The 13,730-nt window shown below is 61.1% G+C and overlaps 1 protein-coding gene across 1 annotated transcript; it reads right to left on the bottom strand.

The window, feature by feature from the left end:
* Positions 1-4,882: 4,882 nt before the first annotated feature.
* LOC121026671 (complement C1q tumor necrosis factor-related protein 6-like) lies at positions 4,883-12,077 on the bottom strand. The gene is made up of 3 exons (XM_040469462.1): positions 11,917-12,077; positions 8,988-9,246; positions 4,883-6,600 (listed from the first exon to the last, which is right to left on the bottom strand). Exons 2-3 carry the CDS (start codon positions 9,238-9,240, stop codon positions 6,053-6,055), a joined length of 801 nt encoding a protein of 266 aa, XP_040325396.1. The 5' UTR covers positions 9,241-9,246; positions 11,917-12,077; the 3' UTR covers positions 4,883-6,052.
* Positions 12,078-13,730: the final 1,653 nt, after the last annotated feature.

Below are 13,730 nucleotides of genomic sequence, written 5' to 3' on the forward strand. Positions count from 1 at the left end.
TGACCGGGTGGAGCCTGCTTGGGATTCTCATAGTCTCCCTCTCTCTCTGCCCCTCCCCTGCTCGCGCGTGCTCTCTCTCAAAATAAATAAATAAACTTAAAAAAAAAACCACAGCATAACCCAACGTCCTACCTTACAATAATATTTAACATCTTGGGGCGCCTGGGTGAACCAGCAACCTCGACTGAGCTCAGGGAAGTGCGACTCTTCTTGGGAGGGTGGGGGCGGGGCTCTAAGACATGGTGACTTTGGTGCCCCGGGGATTTGAAGGCCAAGGGGCAGGGCTGACAACTGATAAGCGCTGGGGGACGCTCAGGGCCGATGCTGCCCCCCCCTCAAGTCTGGGAAGGCTCCCTAGAACCAAGATACCTGGTTGAATCAGATGGCCACATCTGACAATGTGGCCAGAGAGCTTTGGTGACGATGTGCCAGCTGTACCTTTGACCACGTCTCCCCCACAGCCCTTCTTATCCTGCTTGGGTGTTTGGCCCGGACTCTCAGGGCTCAGAGGTAAATCTTGTTTCCCACAGTTCTGTTCTTCCCAGAGGCTGGGTTGGGTGCGGTCATGTGACCGGCTCTGGCCAAGGAGAAGTAGGGAGAGGCTGCAGGAGGGAAGCCTGGTCATCTCACCCGCCCTCGTCATGCCCGATGTGACACGCCGGGGACCCGGGACAGCAAACGTGTGGCCACCAGCTTGTGGCTGCCGTCCTGTGGCCCTGAGGGACGCTGGCCTGAGCACAAAGCTGTGGCGCTAAGAGCACCGAGTGGCACCCTGGGACAACCCGTGATCCTTAGTGAAGCTGCTGGGCTGCTGAACGAACCAGGCCTGGGATTTCGGGTTATTTGTCCTTTCTGACGCCTTATGTTCTAGAAGCATTTAAAACAGGAAGGAAAGAACCTGTCTGCCCTGCCGAGAGCTTTGGGAGAGGGTGCCCTGAGCAGACACTGAGTAGATCTGAGCTCCCGGCTACCCCTGGGGGTAGAGGCGGGCAGAGGGGGAGGAAAGAACGTGTCGGTTTTGGGGTTCCTGGCTGAAGGGGACCGTCGCCCCTCCTCCCCAGCTGAGCCTGGAGCTGGGGTACAGAGGAGATCCCCAACGGGTGTGGGGCAGCTGAGACTCAGAGGGGCCATGGCGCCCTCCCAGGCCGAACCCTGGGGAGGCGGCTGAGAACCCGGACAAGAAACGGCCACGCGGTGTATTCAGGCACAGGATCCCGGGCTCAGACAGCTCCCGGAGCGATGCAGAACCTGTGAGACAAGCCCCCCCCCCCCCCCCCCCCCCGTGCAGGTCGCCCCAAGAGGGACAAGAACCCAGGAGGGCTCCGCAGGAGTGAGTGCGCGGCTCAGCGGGTATGTGGGGGGGGGGGGAGGACCCAGGAGCCCAGAGCGGTGGAAAGCAAGTTCTAGTTCGCGCACCTCTGTGTTTGTGACACCAATGCGTCCCCCGCCCCCAGGCGGGGAACAGCAGTTGGCCAGAGGAAGGACAGGGACGGCCGCCCACACTCACACTCTCACTGCGCTGCTGCCTTGCAGTGGGTCCCCTGTTTCCTCCGCGGGCCCGGACCACGGTTACTAGTTCCTCCCGCCCACACCCTCACCTCCAGGCAGCAACTTCACACCCCAGCCCGACTCTGCACGGCGCCCCCCCCCCCCTCCCCGCCTCCCTTCCTGCTGGGTGTGCAAGCCAGCTGCTCCCGGCCACGGGGGCTTAGCCTCGCACTCTTGACTCCTGTCCTGGAAATCCCTCCTTCCTTCCTCTCTGGCTCCCGCAGCCTGCCTTCTGGAAGCAGCTCTGCCCTGCCGGGCCCCACCCCGAGTGTTCTTGACATCTGTTTCTGGTCGTGTTGAGTCTCTGCCTATGTTTTCCCTTCCTCCAGATGCACACGTGGCAGCCTGTGGCTACCGGGCCCGGGCCGCGGAGCTGGCGAGAGGAGGAAGAAACAGTGGAGGGCGCTGCACAGATTCCCCCCCCCCCCCCCCCGCCCCCCGCCACCCCCGGGCCAGGACTCCTGGACCTTGCCTCCCGCGGCTCCTCTCCTCTCCTGCTCAGTACACGTCATCCATCCAGCAAAATGGCCTTGGAGTGCGGGCCGGGCGCCAACCCCTGCGAATGCGCGAAACACCATCACGTTCGGTCCTCATTTGAAACAGAACTGAGACTCACGGGGACGAGGTGACAGGCCCGGTTCGCGGGCACAGGAGAAACAGTGATGTCGGCCCTGAGCCCGGAGCTGTTCTAAGGGAACAGGGACCCAGGATCAGAACCCCCCCTGGCCAGGCTCCAGAGCCCACACGCTCTGGAATCCGAGCGCTCACCGCTTCCCTGAAATTTCTCAAGCCCTGTCACTTGGCACTTCCTATTTTCTGGGACGATCAGCGCTGGTTTCACGTTCCTTCCCATCGTCAGTCCAGGGGTCCTGATCTGGAATTCTGAAAGTCACCCCTTATAGCCTTGGGCACCCGCAAAGGCCTCCGTGGGCCAAGAGAGGAGGGGCTTTGAACCCGACGTGACAGATAAGGACAATGGGGACATGCAGAGAGACTAGACGCGTTACCCAGCGCCTTCTAGTCCTCAGCTGACTCAGGGGGCTCCCCCGGGGCAGAGCCGGCACAGGAGCCCAACTAATGGCACCCAGGCCTGCCTTCTTCTCACTGTCATAGAAAAGTCTAGTAGGGGCAACAGAGCCTGGTAGACCCGTTGCCCAAGCTGAACCCGCCCCCCATCTGGCTGCCCTCCGCCCGCCCCCCTCTGCTATTAAATCTCTTGCCTCCCTTGAAGTCCAGTGGGAATACGGCCCTCTCCCGCCAGATGGCGTCCTGGGTCCACACCGTGCCCTTCCCGGGCCCACGGCACCGCTGACCGCCTCTGGTCCCACCCTGTACAATCCACACTCCACCCGGCCACGAGAGCGGTCTGCCCCTTTAGTTAGCTCTAACCAGTGACCACGTGGCTCAGAACCCTCCAGCAATGCCCCAGCACGTGGGGGGTCAAGTCCAGACGAAGGCAGACATTCGAGACCTTTTATGACTTGGCCCCTCCTCACCTTTCCAGCCTCAAATCTCATCCTGCCCTTGTCTCTTGCACTTTTCCAAACATTTCCATAGCGTGCTGCCCTCTCCAAGTGCCCAGAGCATAGACCGCACTGGCCCACGGCCACCCCTTGCACCCCACTGTCCCTTTTCCCCCAGATCATGGTGTCTTTCAAACTCCTATTCGTCCTCCGAGGCCCGGCTCGAATGCCCCCTCCACTAAGAAGCTTTCCTAGATCACCCTCTCGAGAATTCTCCACACTCTTTCCCATACTCCAGTGCAACAGAGGAAGGTCCTTCCTCCTGTGTGACTTCCGGGCACACCCTACCCAAGCCCATGGGATGGATCCAGCCCACCCGTCCGGGGAGCAGGCCCCCAGGGACACAGCTGGGTTCAGCTGCCTGCACCAGCTCTGTTCCTGGTTTCAACTCAGATCCCTGTCCGATCACCATTCCCCCCACCCCCCCCCCCCCCCCCCGCCACCACCACCGGACCAAGCAATGGCCAAGCTGAGGTGAGGTCCCCGGACTCCGCGTCTAAGCTGTTTTCCATTTCATGAGCCTCTTCGCCCCCTGGCCCTCCTCTCTCTTCCCTTCCTGGGTCACTAACTCTTCGGAGGGAAATATTCTTTTCAAAATATGTAACTGAAAGGGTTTGCCCCCGGGGTGGGGAGGTAACCACATGGGCTCACCAGAGTCACCAGGACTAAGCATTGCAGATCTCCGGGGGGACACCGCCCCCCCCCCACATTCCTGGCAGCAGGTTTGGGGGGCCTCCAGTTTTCCGGGGCCCTCACCCAGCCCCTGCCAAGACGTTGCCTTCCGGGAGAGCCCCCATCACAAAGATCCAGGGGCTCTTACCACCCATTGGAGAGAAGCCACCAAGCCAGGAACTGGGCTCCTGTGGGGACACCTGGCCCAGGCAGGCATCAGAGGCCACTCTGAACCACGGATAGAAGCGGCATCTGTCACAGGTCCGCTGAGACACTGGGGGAGATGCTCTCTGGGAGCCCTGAGCTAACATGGCCCGGAAATGCCTGGGGACCTTTGACCTCAGCTTGCAAAGGACTAGCTTCAATCCTCCTGCGGGTGCTTGGTGAGAAGTTTCAAAAGCTTTGCTGCCAGAAAAAAAAGAAAAATAAAGCTTTGCTGCCTTATCAATCAGCAAACCGGCTTGTCCTTGTGACGTGACCGTGACAAAAGGCTCCTGGTGGGGGGGGGGGGGCAATCTTTACCGCCGGGGGTGGGGGGATGCTGAGAGGGAGTGCTGATGAGGCCAATGGCGCATGAACAGAGCCTGGACGGAAAGCAGGCCCTGGGATCGCCTCCCCCTGAGTAGCCCCGGACCTGTTAGGAGCCCCTTGGGTGAGAGCCGCAGGGAGTTCAGGTCCAGTTGGAAAACTTCCGTGGCCATATAGGTTCCAAAGACTCGAAGACTTGTGTCTACCCCCTGCCTGGGTGGGCCACCAGGCTGGGCTAGGCTGAGTCCGGGGGGCCGTTCCTCCTGCATAGCTCGTTCTCGCACACAGTACCCAGGAAGCCATCTCACACAGCAACAGGGAGGCCCAGGGGTGCAGGATGTCCCGTCGAGTCTGTGAGGGGAGCCTGCGCAGGTTACGTCAACTGTAACTATATTTACGTGAGTGGCCACCACGCGCTAGCTTGGCCGCCCCGGGGCGCCCTGGCGGATGAGTGACAGAGGGGGCCGGTGTCTTGGTGGGTGGGAAGCACACAGAGAGGAGCCCTGGGCTGCCTCCGTCTCTTGAGCCTTCCCCGGGGGGCACCGGCAGCACCGGGACGGGCCGCCCTCCCGAGGTGGGCAGAGGAAGCCGAGTGGAAAGAACCAGCCGCATTGCCAAAGAGACACACGAACTTTAATCACTCTGGACAAGCAGGGCAGGGGCGGAAGTCAGGCTGGGGGGGGGTGGCTGGGAGAGTGCCAGCCTCGATGGCACCTGCTCAGGTCCCGCTGCCAGCCCCCAGCCACGTAGCCATGGGTCCGTTGGCTATGAGTGAGCACCAGAAACCACCACTGGGGCCACCTCTGCCCCGGGGTCTGTGTAAGCACCAATGGGCGGAGGCCATCTCCCTCTGGAGAGAGGTTCAGGCCACCCTGGATGGGGGGAGGGGAAGGCTGGACGCGGCCATGCCGGCCCACCCTGGGAGGGGGAGAAAGGACAGAAGGCCTGATGTCCCCTTACTTGACCTTGGCCTCTCCCGGTGCCTGTCTTGGCTTCATGGCTCAGAGGAGCCTCCCCCTGATTGACCCGGAATGTTGGCCGCTTCAGTTCCCTAGACCTGCTGAGGGGTCCAAAGCCCGGCCCACTCCCTGGTGGCATGTGTAAAGGCAGCATCGGGCCAGAGGAGGCGCTGCTGGGCAGGAGACGCCCACCAGGGCTTTAGCACCTTAACCAAGCCTGGAAAGCCAGGGATGCTGGGCTGGCGAGAGAGGCCAAGGAAGGTCAGCGAGCACCTGGGAGCCAGGCACCTTCGGGAGGGTGGGCTGGGAGGGGCAAGAGAACAGAGGAGGGGGAACCCCAGAGGGATGCGAGAATGGGAGGATGTTGGGAAGAGAATGTTCTGGAGGCTTCCAGAATGTTCCGAAAGTAGAAGCGTGTGAAAGTTCTAGAATCTGGTGGCTCAAGCGGGGTCCACAGCCCAGCCCCATCAGCACCACCCAGGAACGTCTTAGAAATGCAGAATCACGGGCCCCCTCCAGAATCCGAATCGGAATCTGCATTTTGGCACAGCCCCCAAAGTCATTCAGATGCACGTTCAAGTCCGGGACGTGCCGGTTTAAAAGGCTGGGAAAATTCTAGAACGTTTAGGTCAGAGGGCTTCTTAAGATAGGTCCAAGAGAGGAGAGAAAGGGGTGATGGAGGGGAGAAAAGAAGAGGAAGACCATCCAGAACGCCAGGTCCCGGGGGCCCACTTTACGGAGGTGCAAACTGAGGCCTCGCAGGGGACCGCCCTGCCCCCAGCCCACCCCCCCCCCCGGCCGGAGCGGCCCCCGCTGGAGGCGCTAGTCCTCCTCGGGCTTGATGAGGTGGCCGCTGAAGGTGATGTAGGTGTCGACATCGTCGCTGTAGACGGCGTTCTCCCGCTCGCGCTTGAAAAGCCGCACCCAGACGCGGTCCCCGGGCCCCAGGGCCAGCATCACGCTCTGACTCTGCATGATGCTGCGGTCGCTGGGCTGCGCGTACAGGATGACGGCCGCCTCCTCGTTGTGCACGACGTGCACGTATGTCTCCTTGAAGTTCCAGCTGTGCACATTGAGGCTGAAGAAGTAGAGGCCGCGCAGGGGGGCGACAAAGTGGCCGGTGGCCAGGTCGAAGTGGCCGTCCGGGTTCACGAAGACGGTGTCAAAGAGCAGCGGCTGGAACCCCTCGCTGCTGTGCAGGGCCGTCTTGCGGCCCACGGAAAAGGCGGAGAAGCGCGTCTGGCACGGGCCCCCGGGGCTGCCCGCCTGCCCCTTGGCGCCCTTGGTGCCCTGCGGGCCGCGCTCCCCCCGGGGACCCTCCCTGCCCAGCTTCCCGGGGGTGCCCAGCAGGCCTCGGTCCCCTTTGTCACCTGTGGGGACAAGAAGGGGAAAGTCAGGGCAGGCGCCCAGGCCTGCGCCAAGGGAGTCCCTCCGTGGGTTTGCGGAAGACGCGAGAAGGAGGCCAGAGCGGGACCCAGCGTTTACAGAGCCCCTTGGTGCATGCCAGCCCTCACCTCCCTGAATGCCCGTCTAAGGAAGATACCATGACCGTCTCCGGTCCCAGGAAGGTTGAGGGAGTCACCCAGGGTCACACAGCTCAGGGGAAGCAGGTAACGCAAGACTCAGGAGGGTCTGTCTTCCACCTGCCTGTTCCCCTCCCCGCTACAGTGAAGGCGTGCTGTGGCCCCTGGGAGGCCAGGCCCAAACCCCCGGCCAGACTGCAGTGGAGACGTGGGCTACGTGCAGGATGCGCTTTGCTTTTCTGACCCAGAGAAGGAACCCAAGAAAAGTACCTCTGCTTCCCTGAAGGGAAAAGCCCTGGGTAGGAGCCAGGCAGCCCTGGGTGGGGATTATGTCCCACCGGGGCGTTTCCCGGTCAGGGGCTTGGTTGCCTTGTCTACATCTTAAGAAGGATCACGTCCACCTCGCAGGGGTGCTCCTGGGCCCTCAACAAAATGTCCTAGGGGACAGTGCGCCACAGCCCACACTCGCGAGGTGGGATGGCCCACCCAGCGAGGCTCAGCCCGTCCCTGCCTGCCCTGGGGTCCGGCAGCGTCTAACCTGGTCCTCGGGCACGCACGCCTCTGCCCAGCCTTTGTTCCAGGCCGACCCTGAACTCAGGAGACGCAGGTGACCGCCTGTGTCTCCAGGTTCCTGACCCCACATATTTGATGATCGCACCATCAGCCCCTCCCCTTTGAGAGACCCACAGGGCCCTGTGGTTTCCCAAGGTCTCCTAGGACCGTGGCCACACCCGTGGGAAGAGGGGAGGAGGGCCCAGCCCCTGGGAGGAGAGGCCTGGAGAGAAGCGGGGACAAAGGGGTCCGCAGCGCTCTGGCTCCACGGCCTCCACAGAGAACGGTCTCATCACGTGCCCGGCACTTTACAGTTTATGGAGCACCTCTTTGCCCCGAGGGAGGAGGGGGTGAAGGGTGGTTTTAGGAGGGGGTCTCCTTCTCCGTTTTACAAGTGAGGCAGCAAGCCAGGGAGGGAGAGCCGAGCCTGACCCACAGGGCAGAGGTGCCCAGCAGCCGGGGCTGGGACCCGGGAGCCCTGACGCCAGCCAGGAGCCTTGCACCGCGGCCAAGGGTCCACCCCCGCCCCTCCCGCAACTAAGTCTGGCCCGGGCGTGTCCTCCTCGACTCAGGGTTTTCGGAGGGCCACGTGGAAGAAGGGAGGCGTCCTCACCCGTGAGATCTCAGGGCCGGAGGGTCTCAGAGGCCAGCCGAGCCCTGGCCCTCCGGAGACCTCGGGCCAGACCCCGGCTCTGCTCCTGACAGCTGTGTGCTCCTAGCACAGCTCCTCCCCTCTCGGGGGCTCAGTTTCCCCATCTGCAAAGTGGGGGGGAGGGGGGGAGGAATGACAAAGTTCCGAGCTCTTGGGGTGGTTGTCAGCGCAGGCAGAGGTGACGGGGGTCTAGGGCCTGGCCCCAGCCCAGCTGCCCGCAGGCCCCAGCAGCAGAAGCCTCTTCCTGATTTTAGAGGACAGGGAGCCAGCTCCGACCTGGACAGCCCCAGGGGCTGCCCACGGGTGTCCCTGCTTCCACCCTGGTCCCCTGCTGGCTATTCGCCGTGCAACACTAGAGGGATCCATTTGAAACCCAAGTGGGATCAGCTCCCTCTGCTTGAGCCCCCCCCGCTCCCCATCTCACTCAGAGGGGAAGCCCAAGTCTGATCGGGTCCTTGCTTCACCTCCAACTTCAGCTCCTCCTTTTGTCCCCTGCCCCTGAAACACACCAGACCCACTCCTGCCCCAGGGCCTTTGCACCTGCTGTTCACCTTGGACCACTCTTCCCCGGATATCTACATGACTTCTCCCTCACCTTCTCATTGAAACTACACTGACCACCCCCATTTAATATGCAACCTCCCCCCCCCCTTTACCTGCACTCCTGATGCCCCTTGCCCTGCTCTACTCACCACTGCCATAGCATTTTTCACCATCCAACGTTCTGTCTGCCTAACGCAGTAATATATTTATTGCTCACTGTCTGCCTCCCCAACTAGAACGGGAGCTCCGTGGCAGTGGGCTTCTCTGTCTGGTTTGTTCACGCTCAGTCCTCAGAATCCAGAACAGTGCTGGCACATAGCAGGTGCTCAATAAACATGCGAATGAAAGAAAGGGTCTCGGACAGCCTTCCGTCCTGGTGTTTCCTGCTCCCTCCACCTCACTGACCCCAGCCCGGGAAGAGACCCCCCAGGCCCTCTCCCCATCCCCAAGCGGACCCGTCTAGCCTGAGCCACGTGTGGGCACTCACCCTTCAGGATGGTGATGTTAATGTAGGGCCTGACCTCAGGCAGCACATATGGGAGGGCAGATGGAGAGGCTGAGGACACATCTGCTTCGTCGGCGGGGGCCAGGGAGTCCTCAGGGTCACAGCACCGGCGACAGTACCCAGGGGGACCGGAGGCCACAGCTTCCCCAGAGGTGGGCTCCTGGGTGGGGACCCCAAGCACCAAGAGAGGGAACAGAAGCACCGCGCAGAGGAGGCCCAGGGCAGCTATCCCCATGGCGACCTGGAGCAAGGAAGGAGGGGCAGAGACTCTATTTAACTTAACATCTACACCGCGCCGATGCCCGGCCCGGAGGCTGCCCGCTCAGCGTCCGCCCACCTGACATAACTCGGGGAGGGAGCGATCGTGCCCCCACTTAACGGACGAGAAGACTGAGACCCACACAGAGAAGCAACTTCTCCAAGGTCACGAAGAGACTGGCCGCGATGCGCGGCCCGCAGGCCGAGGCCCCAGAAACCCAGAGCCTGGGAGGGAAACCCCTCTAGGGAGCCACGGGCCAGGAACAGACAAGGGTCCCTGGAGGCCTCTGCTGAGGAGGGTGAGGAAGATGTCCCAGCCACCCAAGAGTCATCACCCGTGAAATGCTGTTTCTGCCCCCCGCCCCGCCTCCCCGGGGCTTGTTTTCTTGTCACCCACTCCTCCGTGTCCGGCGAGCACATGCCCCCCGCAGCACTAGGAAGGTCGGTGGACCCTTGGGACAAACACAAAAGATTCTGCAGGCTTGTTCCCCGGCAGGGGGGACGCGTGGCTGAGCCCACGGTCTGGCACAAGGGCTCCGTGGTCCGGCCAAAGGGGCCAGGAAAGTTCATTTACTCTAGCAGCCAGGCAGCGACATCCGTCAGAGAAAATGCACGGGGCTGTGCCCCATGATGCTGCCCTTGTACCTTTGAGATACAATTGCCTGGGTGCCAGGCAAAAGGAGGTGACTCTCTGGCCGGACGCGTTAGAGACAAATACAGAGAAGATGTCATTTTGGGAGGAATGCGGCACTGAGGGCGCGTGGCTTGGCAAGGGCTGGCGTCAGCCCACCTTCCCTCTCAGCACCTTTGCACCGTCAACAACCCGCGCGACCTCACACAGAAGCCCTGCAGGGAGGGCTCCGGAGTTAATTCATTGGACGGCGCTTGCGTCAGTCATCACAGATCTGCCAATCCGCTGCCAAGGGGGTAAATTGGAATTAAGGAGCAGGCTGAGGAGGTCCGGAAAATTCAAAAGGCTCAGAGAAGCCCAAGGGGCTATGAAGACGGTCTCTGGCCTTGGCCAAGAGACGATCCAGGGTTCCAGGAGAGGGGCAGGAAGTGGCCGGGACAGCAGACACCGGGGACAGGCGGGTGGGCAGGAAGCCAGGCAGAGAGCCTTTGAGGTGATAGCGGTGTTTGGGGGCTGGCACCTTATCGCAGGATCAGAAACTCAGCTCTTGAAACCAGATTGGCTTTGACACTTCTGGCGTTTCTTTGTTTATTTCCTCTTCGTTCTACTTTAACATTTAGTACGATTCAAAAATATTTTTTTGTGTGGTTAATACGTGCAGAGAAGGTAAAATTATTATTTTTAAATGCTGCTCTGTCCCCACTGAGCACTGGGGTAAGAGAGAGGTGTTAAAAGAGCAGCTCTGGGGGCTGGGGGGCAGCAGTGAGTGGGGGGGGGGGGGCGGGGGCAGGCAGTCCCCGGAGACACCACCCCTCTCCTTAGAGGTGACCATTCCCAAGCTCCACCTGCTCTGGCTTCCTGGTTCTGCTCAATCAGGCAGATCAGTTTCTCAGAGATCAGCCTAATCTCTGTCCAAGATTATCACCCTCATCTTGTATTTGTAAATGTCACATCCCAGTGATTTTTGAGAAGAGCAAAAACCCCCTCTTTTTCCCCCCACCCCGGTCATAGAGAGAGACGTGACTTTCTGGGGACAGGGGAGGCCTCGGGGTTGGACCTGAGATCCCGGGAGAGTTTACAAGTTGTGTGACCTCCGGGCTAGCGGCTTAACCTCTCTGGGCTTCCCACTCCTTGACACGTAAAAGCAGAAGAAACCACCACCCGCCTCCCAGGTTGTTTGGAAGGATCCAAAGGCAGGGAAAGTGGCTGACTTGTAAAGGACTCTGACAAAAAGAAGGAAGACAGCAGAGGGAAGACCGTTAATAACATTGCAATAACACCCAACGGTGACTATGCTAATCGCGGTGAGCACTGAGTAATGTACAGAATTGCCAAATGACTGGGATGTAGTCATCTACGCCTGAAACTGACACTGCATGTCAATTACCCTTCCATAATAAGCAAATAAAATAAAACAACTTGTTCCTTCTGCAACCGACAAGACGTCTTCCCAGGGCCTGCACAGGACGGGATGAGCAGAGTCTCTCCCAGAGGACTGGCACGATCGGGGATCTTTCTGTGGGCCCCGGGCCAGCGGGGAGTCAAAAGCTCGGAGACACAGAGAACTGTAACCTGGGAAGCAGGAAGCAGGAAGCAAGGCAGCCTTGAACTAGAGTAATAATAACCACAGCCGTGATCATTGACTGGCCCTGGGGGAGGGTGCCTGGCAGGGATCAAGGGTGAGGGACCGTGTTGTGGTTGGGGGGGGGGGGGGGCGGGGGGGGGGGGGGGGGGGCCCCTGCTGCCTCCACTCAGGAGCTGGGAGCTCTCTGGGGAAGGAGGGAGCCGGGCCTGCAGAGTTGAGCCGGTGAGTGTCCAGGCAGGGACAGCCCTTCTGGGGGTGAGGGGTGCTGAGATCTCAGTCAGCCAGAGAATGAGCGAGAGGGGCTGGCCAGGGTCAGAGGGAGACAGCAGAACCCAAGATGTGCCTAGGCAGACAGGGGGGGAGGAAGGGAATTCTGGGCTCTGACCCCAGCCCCCTGGGCCCTGCTGGAGGGAGTTACAGGACCTTTCATCACTCACCCTGTGTCCAGCGGCCTCCACAGCGGCTCACAGACCCCCAGCCTCTGGGCAGCCTCTGGCTCCTTGGCCCATGTCTGCCTCTTGCTGGCCCGGACCCCCAGGCCAAGCAAGCAAGCAAGCTGAAGAGGGAGGGATGGAGGGAGGGAGGGAGGCGGAGGGAAGGCGGAGGGAGCAGGCTGAGCTGGCTTCCCACTTCCCCTCCTCCCTCCCCGCCTGCTCCTCTCCAGCTTCTGGGATCCGCGTGGAGATAAAGGGAGCCTAGGGAGCTGGGGATTTCCTTCGCTTAACTCTTTGGCGCTTAACTCTTTGGCGATCCAGTGGGGTCTGGTTTGATTCAGAGGCCCGATAGAGCTGGAGCCGGAAGGGGCCTGAGTGAGGCCCCCTGATGTGCAGGCTGGAAAATCAAGGCCAGGGAAGGGACGGGGCAGGAGCCCCCCCCCCCAAGTTGCTCAGGAAGGGGGAGGCAGCGCTAGAATCTGGGGTGGGCCTGGGCTTGGTGGGGGAGGGGGCTGCGGAATATTTGCAAAGGCCGTAGCCTCTGGGGTCAGAGAACCCGCCAAAGGCAGGCTCAGATGTCCCTCACCCTCCAGCACCCTCTGATTCTGCATTTGTTGAGGACTTACAGCCTGGGCTGGACCTCATCTTTGCAGGGCGAACACCTAAAGGTGTTCCCATTTGTTATCTCAACACCCCCCCCCCCCCCCCCCCCCCCCCCGCCAGCCTTGGGCTTTCCCAGGGTCACACGGCAAATGAAGAACCAGAACCCCACAGAAAGGAAGGGCTCCCCACCCCACTAGAGTCCCGTGAACACGCCTGGGCATCGCTGAGGGGCAAAGGCCGTCGTTCAGTGTCTGTGCCCTGGGAAGACGGAGGTGGGGACATTACTGCCCTCGGGAGGCACAGAAATGTAGAGACCCGAGGGTGATCGGATTTCAGTCTGGGGCTTCGGACCCCAAACCCCAGGCTCCGCTCAGCTGGGCAAGGTTGGAGGAGAGGATAGCCCCGGGGCTGTGTGTCCTTGACCGCCTCTCCTCTCTGGGCCTCCGTTTTTCTATCAGCTTGGGGGCTAATCAAACAGCAGAATATCAGGCCTGGGAGGACTCTTCGAGGTGACCTAACTCGATGACTTAATCTGACCAGCAGGGACTCTGTGACCCAGAAAAGACGCAGGGCTTTGGCTCAAGGTCACAGCCAAACTGGAGTCCAAGCTGGAATGAGGGTCAGACTCGCCCAGCTTCTAGCCTTGTGCTGCTTTCACCTCCCAAGCCCACGTGGAGCCCCCCCACCCCGCCAGGCCTATTTCGGGGTCCAAGGGGGCCCCATAGGAAGCAGACTGAAGGACTATGGCCGCTGAGAAAACTCCAAGTCCACGTTGGCCATGCCCTCTCCGTGGCCCTGCCCCAGGCAGCATTCCCAGGGCACTGAGCCAAGGCTACAGAGGGAGGGAGCCAAGGGGAGCCACCCTCCCCACCCTCCCCGAGCTGCTGCCACCAGAGAAGGGCTGAGTCAGCAGCACCAGAGGGGGAGACAGCTCCTGGCTGTCTCTGAGCCCTCTGGCTTAGGAAAGGGGGAAGGGAAGGGAAGACGGACCCGACGGGATGGGAAGCTCAGCCCGGGGACACAGGAATAGCTTATCCTCTCGTGTGCCCGCACTGTACTCCGTGCAGGCCCCTGCCAAAGGCTGCTCATCCCCTTTAACAGATGAGAAGGTCGGGGGCCAGGAAAGGGACTGGGCTTGCCAGGTTCTAAGGCCGGCTCCTTTGGCCCCCCAGCCAGGCCGATGCCCCAGAAAAAAAAAAAAAGCCCCTCTTTTA

Source organism: Herpailurus yagouaroundi, unplaced genomic scaffold (genome assembly GCF_014898765.1).
Source record: "Herpailurus yagouaroundi ecotype Mexico unplaced genomic scaffold, PumYag 151455, whole genome shotgun sequence".
NCBI lineage: Eukaryota > Metazoa > Chordata > Mammalia > Carnivora > Felidae > Herpailurus > Herpailurus yagouaroundi.